A 12,474-nucleotide genomic window follows, 5' to 3' on the forward strand; every position below is an offset into this window, starting at 1 on the left:
ATGTATAAAGTTGCCTCTCAGTGCGTTATATTGCTTTAATAATCTGATGTGGGGTGTGTGTGGGTGTGTGTGTGGTTGTATGTGTGTGTGTTTACAGCCTGCAGGAGTCAGTTTTTCCACTGTGTGGATTCTGAGAATTGAACTTTGATAATTAGGCTTGGCAGCAGGTGCCTTAACCTGTTTAGCCAGCTTGTGGAAGTTTCATGTGGCTGCTTCATTTAACTGGACATGAGTTGAGTAGTTTAGACAGTCCCCCTTCACTTTCCCTGTCTCATTTGTGTTTCCAGGCTGGCCTCTATTGGCATTTTTGTTTCAGTCTTGATTAAGCAGGCCATTGTATTTATTCTACAGGATATGTCCAAAGCCTTGGTCAGAATTCTCACTACTTTCTTTTGGTCTGCTTGTATATTTCTCTATAGAAGAAAAGAAATTAGGTCACCTTTTATCATATTGAAATAGTCTCTGCAATAGATGCTTCCTGATACTGTACCAGAAATTCTTCTTTCAGCTCAGAGCTTTCTTCGTGGCATCTAATCTGTACTCTATCATTGGCTGTTAGATCTTCCTCTCTAATAGTCTTAGCCTACACATCCAACATCATTTCTCATAATATAAATACCATACATGAATATGTTGTTTCTACTATATCCCCTGAACAATAAGCATATAGTTTATATATTCCCTTTCTATCGGCAGATTTGCCTCTCTCCCTGTCTGCGAGCCCTCTTTTTAGCTGCACTGTTTTCTTTTTTTAATTAGGTATTTTCCTCGTTTACATTTTCAATGCTATCCCAAAAGTCCCCCATACCCACCCCCCCCAATCCCCTACCCACCCACTCCCCCTTTCGACTAGGCCATCTTTTGATACATTTGCAGCTAGAGTTAAGAGCTCCGGGGTACTGGTTAGTTCATAATGTTGTTCCACCTATAGGGTTGCAGTTCCCTTTAGCTCCTTGGGTAATTTCTCTAGCTCCTCCATTGGGGGCCGTGTGACCCATCCAATAGCTGACTGTGATCATCCACTTCTGTGTTTGCTAGGCCCTGGCATAGTCTCACAAGAGACAGCTATATCTGGGTCCTTTCAGCAAAATCTTGCTAGTGTATGCAATGGTGTCAGCATTTGGAAGCTGATTATGGGATGGATCCCTGCATATGGCAATCACTAGATGGTCCATCCTTTCGTCACAGCTCCAAATTTTGTCTCTGTAATTCCTGCTGCACTGTTTTCTAAACAAAGTACCTATTTTTCCTTTTGGTCTGTTTGCTTCATTCTTCCTTTTCTCTAGTCGCTCATAAATTTACCACACTCAATAGATATCACCATGCTGGGCCTGACAATACAGTAAAGACCAAATAGAGTCTGTGTCCTTATGGTACTATAATCCAGAGGAAGAAAGACAAGCAATTACTATACTATAAAGTGAGCAAGTATGATTACATTGGCCTTAGAGAAGGGCATTAAAGAAGCATGCATCTGTGTCAGCCAACTCCAGTCTGTTGTTTTTCTTTCTTTCTTTTTTTTCCTTTAACAGGGCAGGTAGGAAATCTTGTCAAAATTTACTAAATTATACCTTTTAAGTTTGCTTTGTTACATAGAACTTATATATAAATTGATAAAATAAGATGTTAGGGTATAGAAAATAAGTGCCGCCCTGGTTCTAGCTAGTCAGCAATAAATGAATAGAATGATGAAAATCAAAAGTGGGTCTGTCTCTACTCTTACAGCAAATTGTTTGCAATTTGCCAGTGCTCTTATGGTAATATCAATCAAAACTTTTGTTTTCTGACTTCTTGGAAACTCTCCTATCTGGAGTTTGTGAAAACGAGCAGACTTACGTCTGTACCCTCAATCTGTCCTTGGAATTATCTGTCCTTCTGCTAAGACTCAAAAAGAATGAAACAATTCTTTCAAATGATTGAGAAACACCAAAATATTTGTTGCTGTAACAATATTTTCTGTTCTTCCCGTAGAAATATGGTGGTGGCACTGAAGGAGCTGTCTATTCGGGGTGACTTTCGAACTACAGTGGAATACCTCATCAAACTGCTGGAGACAGAAAGCTTTCAGCTTAACAGAATCGACACTGGCTGGCTGGACAGACTGATCGCAGAGAAAGTGCAGGTGTGTGCTTCTCCTCTTGTTTGGGGATTGGTTTTTTATAGGCTCCTACCATCATCAGGGCTTGACATCAGATGAGATTTGATTCTACTGTAAATGGCTCCTTATTACCTGGAAAAATCTAGGATTCAGATTGGTTTTAGCACTTTATAAGTTCTTGTTTCAGGCCGGGGATGTAGCTTATTTTGCTAAAATGATCATCTATCATTCACAAGTCAAAAGAGAGTTCTTGTATCTATACTACACAGTCTTTGTGGGAGAGGGGCAAGCACATGTGGATGTCAGAGAACAATTTGTGGGACCCTTACCCTTCTGAGCTATCCTGCTGGCTTCACTTTCTTTTATAAATTTGGTTAAATTACTAGATTCATCTAAGTCTAAAGGCCAACATTTTGACTATAAAAGACTTCATTTTCTTTTTTAAAAAGCATTTTTATTGCATTTTATTTATTTATTGTATTATGAAGTACATGCAGTGGCGCAAGTGGATGTTAAAGGACACCTCCAGGGGTCAGTTCTCTCCATCTCTACTCTGTGGGTTCTGGGAATCAAACTCAGGTCACCAAGCTGGCAGTAGGTGTTTTTCTCTTTAATGCAGGGTTGCTCTGTGTAGCCCTGATTGTCCTGGAATACACATTGCAAACCAGGCTGGCCTTGAACTCTTGCCTCTGCTTCCCAAGTGCAGGGTTTAAAGCTGTGCACCACCACTGCCTGGTTTCATTTTGTTTTCTTAATAAATTTACACACATTAAATCTTTGTACTTTAGATTCTTTTTTTTCCTCATAAAAGTCTGTTTTTGAGCTAGTCTGATTTGCTCAATGAAAATTTTACAGTGAGTAGAAGGAAAATTATTTTTAAAAATTTCTTCAAATTCTAAAGGTAAATGGACAGTTTTTTGTTTGTTGTTTTTTGTTTCTTTTTAAAATATTTATGTTTATCATAAAAAACCTTGCAATTAAAAATTACCTCATGTGACAGTTAACGAGAATCAAAGTTTATACATATCAATGAACTATAGTTAAAACAGCTATTCTAGAACTGTAGAGTTTCACATTGTGAGTTTTACTACCAATATATTTTATGCATTTGTCCACTACCAATAATGAAAGGAAGGAAGGAAGGAAGGAAGGAAGAGAGAAAGGAAACGTATAAGAGAGAACTAGAACAATTGGCTTTATGTCCTGTTGAATAACTTGCCCATTATCTACAGCCAGTCCTTTCTTATTGCTTCATAAGGTCTCATAGGAGCTGCACAGATGACTTGTCCTCCAAGAGTGCTTACTGCTCTTCCTGAGAACCTGAGTTCGGTTCCCAGTACCTACATGGTGACTCCTGGTGTCCTGTAACTCCTGGGGACCTGATGCTGAGCCTCTGACCTCCAGGGGTACCAGGCACATGCATGGGGCACTCATATACATTCAGGCAAATAAAATAATGAAATAAAAGTGGCTTCAACCTCACTGTGTAGTCAAGGATGACCTTTGAACTCCTGATTTTCCTTGCCTCCCCCTCCCAAATGCTAGGATTACAGGTGTATATCGCCATGCTTGGCTCCAAAAATTACTATGGAAATACGAATGTTTCTTCATAATAAACCTGACCTTGATTTTATTAGAGTGGTTGTGGTGCCATGTGACCATGCTTTTGATGTGTCCTCTGTTCTTTGTAGGCAGAGCGACCTGACACCATGTTGGGAGTTGTGTGTGGGGCTCTCCATGTAGCAGATGTGAGCCTGAGGAACAGCATCTCTAACTTCCTTCACTCCTTAGAGAGGTAAGTTACCTTCTTGCCTCCGTGCTAGCCAATCAGTGCTTAGTACAGAACTATAACTCAAAGGTCCATTTGTTTTACTGCAGCTTCCAGGCACTTTATGACTACTGGTTGTTTGTTATTCCTGAATGGGTGGCAAAGGAAAGAGGGGCTGGCTGGGAAAAGTTTATGCCAGAGTCGAATAGATCACTTTTTCTTTTTTTGTAAGTGTGTTTATGTTTGTTATGTAAATGTTCATGCGGGTATGTGCATGTAGACCTGCATGTGTAAACATGTGGTTGGAAGCCGAAGGTTGATAATAGGTATCTTTCTTGATTGTATTTTATGTTTATGGGTTTTTTTTTTTGGGTTGGCTGGTTTTGGTTTGTTTGTTTGTGTTCCTTTTTTCCTTTTTGATTTTTTTTAGACAGGGTCTCATTATGTCACCTGCCTATATTAACTCATTGTATAGACTATGAGACACTGGCCTCCAACTCACAGAGATCCACCTGCCTCTGCCCCATGAGTGCTGGGATTAAAGGCATGTACCAACCATACATCTGGCCTCACTTCATTTTTAGAGTCATAGTTTCTCACTGAGCCTGGAGCTCACTAATTCATCTAGGTGTGCTGGCCAGTGAACTCCCAGGATATGCTTGTCTTCACTCTCCAGCCTCCTCCATGGTCATCACCACAGTGCTGGGCTAGACACATGCCACTGTGCCTGCTTTTCCGTAGATGCTGCAAATCTGAACCCCGACCCTCCTCGTGCCTTTACAGCAGGGATCTCCTCAGCTCTGAGATTAATCTCGCTTTTCAAACACTGAAATCCAGCTGCACCAAACACGATTTCCTGAGCAGAGCCCCTCAAAGCATGGTGATAAGCCCAGCATTTCTCCCTACCACCAAACCCTGAATGTCTTTGGAATTAACTAGACTGCATTTCAGGAAGAAACAGTTGAGGCTGATATTCAGGATGACCTTGAAAGTCTTTCAAGTGTAGGGTCAGACATGTATGAAGCTGAACTAATTTTGTATGTTGATTCCAGAGGCTAATCTCTGCCCAAGTCTCTAGGGGAATGGTCCAAAGGCTAATCCCACCCACACATTTTAACCACAGGCACTTTTATTTCCTTCTGTGTTGTTAGACTTATATAAGCCCCCTTTCAGAGTATCTGAAAGGAAGAAAAGAAGCAAATTTTTGAAAATTAAACTGAGGTTTCAAGCCCTGTGATAAACATCTCACTATGTTACTCTTATGCACTAAAGCCTTCAGCAGCCTGCATTTCCTTTCTGACTCAAATCTAAACCCCTAGGTATGACTTTCAACTTCCTGCACACCTTGGCCCCCTCACCAGTCCATTCCTTTTTATTTCCAGTCCTCAACATGCATCTCTAACCTCGTTAGCTGGATTCCCTATGCATGTAAAAATGCATTAACACATCCTTTTTGTTTGTTGTATTGTGTTGTTTTGAACCAGTCTCCTTATGTTGGCATTGAACTCCTAAGTAGCCCAGGATGGTTCTATCCCACAGTCCATTTGCCTCAGACTCCAGAGTGCTGGCATTATAGATGTATCAACCCATTGAACCTAATGTTCTTTAAAAAGAATAAAACAAAACAAAACTTACACGTGTTTATAAATGCCACATGTGTGTGGATGTGTGCAGAGGTCAGAAGATGCTGCTGGGTCTCCTGTGCTGGAGTTCAAAGCCAGTTGTAAACCACTCCATGTGAGCTCTGGACATTGCACTCAGGTCCTCAGGAAGTGAGAGCAGCAAGCACTCACTCGAAGGCTATGCCATCTCTCCAGTTCCAACATTCCATTTTTAATTCATCTTGTAAACTCGCGTTTTGAAATTAGTATTTGGGGAGGGCATATTTTGAGACAGTTTCTTGTTGACCTGGCTGGCCTCAAACTCACCGTGCAGCTGAGGTTGCCCTTAAACTCACAATCCTCCTGCCTGTACCGCACAAGTACTTGGATTATAGGCACATGCCACAATACATGGCATAATTTGTTTTAATTTTTTTTTTTTTGTCTTTCCAGACGGAAAGACAAAAAATTGTGTAGCCCTTGTTGTCCTGGGACTCACTATGGAGACCAGGCTTGCCTCCAGCTCCCAGAGCTCTGCCTGCTTCTGCCTCCAGAACACTGGGACTGAAGGTGTGCACCACCACTCCCTGCCTCATAATTTGTTTTTCTTAGTGTGTGACCAGTACACATAATGTGCATATTCTTGCATACTCTTTACCCACCTCTACTGGCTACCAATAACTCAACTTTCCTCTTTTTAGTACTCCTTGTTTTATTAGTTTTTCAAAGTCTGACTTAAATTGTTTGTTTGTGATAGGATCTTGGCCTTAAACTGATGTTCTACTGTGGCAGCTGTAGTAGCAGCTGCAGCTTCTTCCTCCTCCTCTTCCTCCTTTTCATCTTCCCTTCTCCTCTTCCTTCTTCTTCTTTAAATTATTTCTCAGTCCTTCCATACCTGCCCTTCACCCTCTCCCCCTAAAGAAAATAAAAAATAGAGAATAATTTTATAAAAATCTCGGTGTGGAAGCTGTGATGTGCCACAGTGTACCTTTGTCCACACAGCTTTACTTGCAAATGTTCATTGCAATGAGTCACTGGTCTGGTTCAAGGCCTCTGGATTCTGCTTCGCCATCAATACTGGATCCTCACCTGACTCCTTGGATATCCTGCAGTTATCCGGAGTCATTGAGATCCTGCAGCTTTGGTTCGGCAGGACCGCCGCCTGGACAAGCTTCAACAGCTCACAGATTGGGCAGATGTTGGGGCAGGCCAACTCAAAGCCCTGGATTTGGGCCTGTGTGCTAGCTGAGTTAGTCAGCCTGCCAGCTCTACTGAACCCACACCACCAGGACCAGCTCTACTTCAGCTTAAGTGTTAGGACTATAGGTGTTAATGAACCACTAAGCCTAGCAAGTTCATCATAAAGAGCAATAAATAGATTCACATGTTCTATTTTTCAAAAAGTTGCATAGTGGAAAAGCATCTACTAATTTGTTTCTTGATCTCCAGTGTCCTTCCCTGTACCCAATCTACATTACGGGTTTCTTTAAGCATATGCCTGTGATGTTTATTTCTTACCTTCTGCTTTTATCTCATTAATAATAATAATAACAATAATAGTTTTTTTTTCTTTTGGTTTGGTTTTTCAAGACAGGGTTTCTCTGTATAACAGAGCCCTGTGTCACTTTTGATCAGGCTGGCCTTGAACTGCAGAGTCCTGCTTCTGCCTCCCAGTTCTCAGATTAAAGGTGCGAGCCACCACACCCAGCTTCCTCTTGCTTTTTTTTAAACCTAATTTTATTCTTTTGTAAGATTTAGGGCTGGTGAGATTGCTCAGCAGATAAGAGCACTGACTGCTCTTCTGAAGGTCCTGAGTTCAAATCCCAGTAACCACATGGTGGCTCACAACCATCTGTACAGCTACAGTGTACTTATACATAAAATAAACAAACAAACAAACAGAAAAGATTAAAAAAGATTTAGAACTTAATAATTAAGTCTTAATTTAAAATTTTAAACCTTAATTAAAATATAATATTTTCGTTACCCCCTTCTCTTTCCTCTATCTAGCTTCTCCCATGTTTTCTCCTCTAACCCCTTCCATACCCTCTCAGATTCATGGTCTCTTTGGTTCTTGTGCATATATGTGCATAAACACAGCTTGCCACGCCCATTAGTTAACTGCTCCTCACTTGGCTTGTTTTCATTTAATAGCATCTTTTAGTGTTTCTTATCACTATGTGAAAAGCTTCTTTCTTCTTAATGACTATAGTAGTTTGGATGTGTTTGAGAAGATGCTCAGCATGACTGAACCTCAGGGAAATGCAATTCAGGACATTTATGAGTTATCACCTCACTCTCATGCCTGCAATCAAGAACCACAAAATAAGTTTTGGCAAGGATATGGAGACATTGGGATCCCTGTGCACTGTTGGCGGGAATGTAAAACAATGCAGCCCCCATAGCAGACAGAATTAAAATTCCTCAGAAAATTCAGACTCAAACTGCTATAGTGGTCCAGCTATAGTAGTTCTGGATAAACCAAAAGAACTGAAAGCTGATTCTCAGAGAGATGCCTACATTTTCAAGGCAGTGCTGTTCATAGTGACTGCACAGTAGGAAAAGCCTGTGTATCCATGTTGAATAGGATACACAAATAGTGGTGGTTGTATATCCATCGCAGGATATTATCAAATCTTAAAGAGGAAGGACATTCCAACACATGCTGAAACACAGAGGAACTCTGAGGTTTGGACTAAGTGAAATAATCCACCCCACACACAAAGAAAAAGTGTATGATGTTAGTATCAAGAAGTATCATAAATATCAAAATTCTTAGAAACAGAACATGCCAGGTTCTAGGAAGACACTTATATAAATGCAGTCACTGTTTAATAGAGTGCTACCCTTTGCTAAGTAAAAACATTCTAAATAGTTGAACAGTGATGTGACTTAAGACTATAGACTACTATACATATAAAACGATTAAGTTGCTGTGTCCTTGTATGGCTTCCAGCGGCTTGGACCTGAGTGAGTCTTGAGGGAATAAAGACAAACAAAGACAGATACATGGTTAGGAAAATATCTGGAGTCAGGTGAACTGGGCTCTTAATGATGAAACTGCAGCCTCCCGGAAGCTCAGTGTGTTTATTATATACAGTTGAACAGAAAGGTGGGTTTATTGCATACAGCTGAACAAGGTGGCAGGATTATTACACATGGATAGACAGGGAAGCAGGATTTATGGTATGCAGCTAGATCAAGGAGAGATACAGGCTTAGGTAATCTTGGTAGGCACAGTATCTTTTGGGAACAGTCTTCAGGCTATAAATGTCTGAGGAAAGGAAGCTGTGGTGGAGGTTCTGCACACACTGTCAACATTTGCCCCAGGACTGAGGGAGAGCGAGAGCGAGAGAGAGAGAGCGAGAGTGAGAGAGAGAGAGAGAGAGAGCAAGAGAGAGAGAGAGAAGGCTTTCCCATTTCTCTGAGCTTCACCCTTGGAAGGCTTTACCATTTTCCCATGAGTCTGAGGCCTGGGGCCCTTGGCAAGTCTGTGTTCATGTCAATAGCATACACTCAGTCAGAACTTCACACACTCAGGCTTCCTTCATTACACACAGTAAGTTGTATGTTTTGTATATCTTACCGTGATTAAATGTAGAAAAGAAATTTCAGTATTTTTTTCATAATTTATATGATCAATCATTTACAGACAATCATCTAGGTATTTTTTTACTATTTCAGGAAATATCACAATCAATAAGCTTTGAGATTTCTTTATAACCTATTAGAACTTTATAGAAATAAGTATGTCATATATTGTCATTCTTTCAGGGGTCAAGTCCTTCCTGCTCACACACTTCTGAACACAGTAGATGTTGAACTTATCTATGAAGGAATCAAATATGTACTTAAGGTATGCAATCCCCACCAAAGTTACACCTTAGTTTCTGTCTTCTCTATCTTTTTTTTTTTTTTAAACTAGTTTCCTTAGGTTGAGAGACTGAGAAAAGTTCACTTTTGTTTACGGATTGCAATAATATACCCATTGGTGACAGTATTTAGTGATTCTATGAAAATCTATCCAGTTATTTCTCACTGTGACATAGTTCCAAAAGTATGCAGAGGCAGGGAACCGCTGGAACAGAGAAAAGCAGCCAACACCCCCTGGTTGCCCACAACAGGACAGGTGCAAGCAGCACTAGCGTTATCACTCTCGCTGACAGCCGTCCTAACCTGTACCTGTAAATGCTACAGCTGCATCTGAGGGAAAGGCTGTGCTGGGAAGGGATCATGGCTTGGCTTTCTGGCTCTTGTTTACTGCAGGTGACTCGGCAGTCTCCCAACTCCTACGTAGTGATAATGAATGGCTCGTGTGTGGAAGTGGATGTGCATCGGCTGAGTGATGGTGGCCTGCTCTTGTCTTATGACGGCAGCAGTTACACCACATACATGAAGGAAGAGGTGGACAGGTGAGTGATGAGGCCGGGTTGTTTGCTGTTGGATTAACTCTTCCTCTCACTATTCATTAGCTCCTGGGATTTTTCCAGGTGGGGCTTTTTTGTTTGTTTATTTTTTGGCATGCTCATTTTCAATTAAGAACAACCAAAAGAGTTTTATATACTTAAAATTTAAGAGTACAAAAATTTTTGTAATTATAAAGATGTCTCAAGTTGGGTATTGTGTTCTAGATTTTCCAACTACTTAGGCTGAAGTGGGAGGTTGAGGGAAGGACTCACTGGAGCCTAGGAGTTCATACACGCATATACATATACATATACATATACATATGCATATACATATACATATACATATACATATACGCATATACATATACAGCCCAGCCAGCATATAGAGCTTAGTGAGATTGTCCCTGTTAAGGAAAGGAGACATGTTTCTCCACCACCCCAACGTGGGGAACAATGAAAAATAATTCCCCCCGAAATCAACGACCACAGTTGATAGTTTCTTGAATATGTATTAGAATTTATGTAATGCATATAAGAATTACATAAAGGTGCATACTATTTTTCCTTTACATATAATCCACAAATAAATATCTGTTAAATACTATTTGTGCTTTTCCTTTTTTAAATCAATATTTGTTTTATATGCCTGAGTATATGTACATGCACTGTGTGTGTGCAGGAGCCAACAGAGATCAGAAGGAGTTGAATCTCCTGGAATTGGAGTTGCGGGTAGTTGTGAGCCACCATGTGGTTGCTGGGAATTTAACTCCAGTCCTTTGCAAGAGCAGCAAGTGTTCTTATCCACTGAGCCATCTCCCCTCCCACACACCTGCAGTCCCACAGCTCAGGCGTTGCTATGTAGAGGTGATCTTGAACTTCTTTCTGATCTTGCTTCCACCACCTGAGTGCTGAGGTTATATCACACACCACACCTGATCTACGTGGTGCTGGGGATTGAACCCAGAGCCTCCTTCATGCTAGATAAGCACTGTACCAACTGAAGTACCTTCTCAGCTCCCTTCCTGCATATCTCTTTTCCCCTCCCTCCCCCTCCTTTCCTTTCTCTCCCTCTTTCTCTCCCCCCTCTCAGTTTTATCACGCCAACCATACTGCTGTGAGAATTGAAACCACTTGAAGTGCTTAAAACCTTGCCTACAATATAGTTATTGTTCCATGAGTGTTAGTTATAGCTGGGCTTGGTATTTTATGCCTGTAACTCTAAGCATTTAGGAGGCTGAAGAGTACTGAGGCCAGACTGGACTACATAGTGAGGTCCTTTCATCGAGAGAGAGAGAGAGAGAGAAATAGGAGGAAGAGGAGGAGGGAGGGGGTATTATTATCATTATCTTTGTATTTTATATAAATATCTATTGTTTTTAATGGTTATATTACATTCCATGATATGAATAAATCATAATTTATTCCGACTTTTAACTGAAGATTGATACTAAAACTGTAAGAAAGGGCCAGCAAGAGAGCTAGCTAGCTAGATAAGGCCCTTGCTGCCAAGCCTGTCACCTGAATTTGATCCCCGAGAACCCACAGGGTAGAACAGTACCCACTCCTGCAAGTTGTCCTTGGCCTCCATAACTGCACGTGCCCACACATGGTACAATCACATGTAAACTAAATAAAATTAACATGTAATTTAAAAACTATTAACAAAGATACAATGAATGTCTTTTTATATGTCTGCATTGTATATGTGATAGTATTTTCTGTGTGGTTTGGTTTTTTGTTTTGTTTTGTTTTGTTTTTGTCTTTTTGAGACAGGGTTTCTCTGTGTAGTTCTGGCTGTCCTGGAACTCACTTTGTAGACCAGGCTAGCCTCGAACTCAGAAATCCTCCTGCCTCTGGCTCCCAAGTACTGGGATTAAAGGCCTGCGCCACCACGCCCAGCTTTCTGTGTAGTTTCTGTTTTGTTGTTTTTAAGACTGACATTTTCTCTAATTTTTTTTATAACCTGAGTGTTTTGTTGGATTGCCTGCTATACTTATCTTCTAGATATCGAATCACAATTGGCAATAAAACCTGTGTGTTTGAGAAGGAAAATGACCCATCTGTAATGCGCTCACCGTCTGCTGGGAAGTTAATCCAGTATATTGTGGAAGATGGCGGACATGTGTTTGCTGGCCAGTGCTATGCTGAGATTGAGGTCAGGGTGGGGAATAGGCTGTTGGGTCCTGGGAGGAAATGTAGATTGATGGTGGTAGACTAGGATTGAAAATAACAAAAAGCGATCATCAGTTCATTTCATGTGGATTGTCACCTTAAGATTTTAAAAACAATTTTAAAAAAATCACCCTTTTCCTTTGACAGTAAAGAAATTTGAGCTTTAAAAATAAAGTAGCAATAGTACTAAGTGACAGATGTTATGCTAACTGTTGGCTACACAGAGAAAGTATGATAGGTAAAGTGGGGGCAGAGCAGGTGGGTAATGATGTCTAAGAACAGAGAGAGGGTGCGGGGTAAGGAAAGACGTCCCACAAGAAGAGATGCTTGCCTGGCCTTCCCACGAAGACAGAAAGCTAGATCAGGTGAGGACGCACAGGATACAGTGTTTAACCTAACCCAAGGCACCGAAGCAGGGTAGTGAGC

General features: G+C 40.9%; 1 protein-coding gene across 11 annotated transcripts in view; it reads left to right on the forward strand.

Annotated features, from left to right (window-relative positions):
* The window catches only part of Acaca (acetyl-Coenzyme A carboxylase alpha), a 272,017-nt gene that overhangs the window by 117,808 nt on the left and 141,735 nt on the right, over nucleotides 1-12,474 (forward strand). For all 11 annotated transcript variants that reach the window (XM_011248667.2, XM_006531953.2, XM_030245463.1 and 8 more), the window contains 5 exons: nucleotides 1,972-2,122; nucleotides 3,790-3,893; nucleotides 9,242-9,323; nucleotides 9,734-9,879; nucleotides 11,881-12,031. In XM_011248667.2, coding sequence (XP_011246969.1) covers nucleotides 1,972-2,122; nucleotides 3,790-3,893; nucleotides 9,242-9,323; nucleotides 9,734-9,879; nucleotides 11,881-12,031 — 634 coding nt within the window. The remainder of the gene's footprint in view (nucleotides 1-1,971; nucleotides 2,123-3,789; nucleotides 3,894-9,241; nucleotides 9,324-9,733; nucleotides 9,880-11,880; nucleotides 12,032-12,474) is intronic.

Source organism: Mus musculus, chromosome 11 (genome assembly GCF_000001635.26).
Source record: "Mus musculus strain C57BL/6J chromosome 11, GRCm38.p6 C57BL/6J".
Classification (NCBI taxonomy): Eukaryota; Metazoa; Chordata; class Mammalia; order Rodentia; family Muridae; genus Mus; species Mus musculus.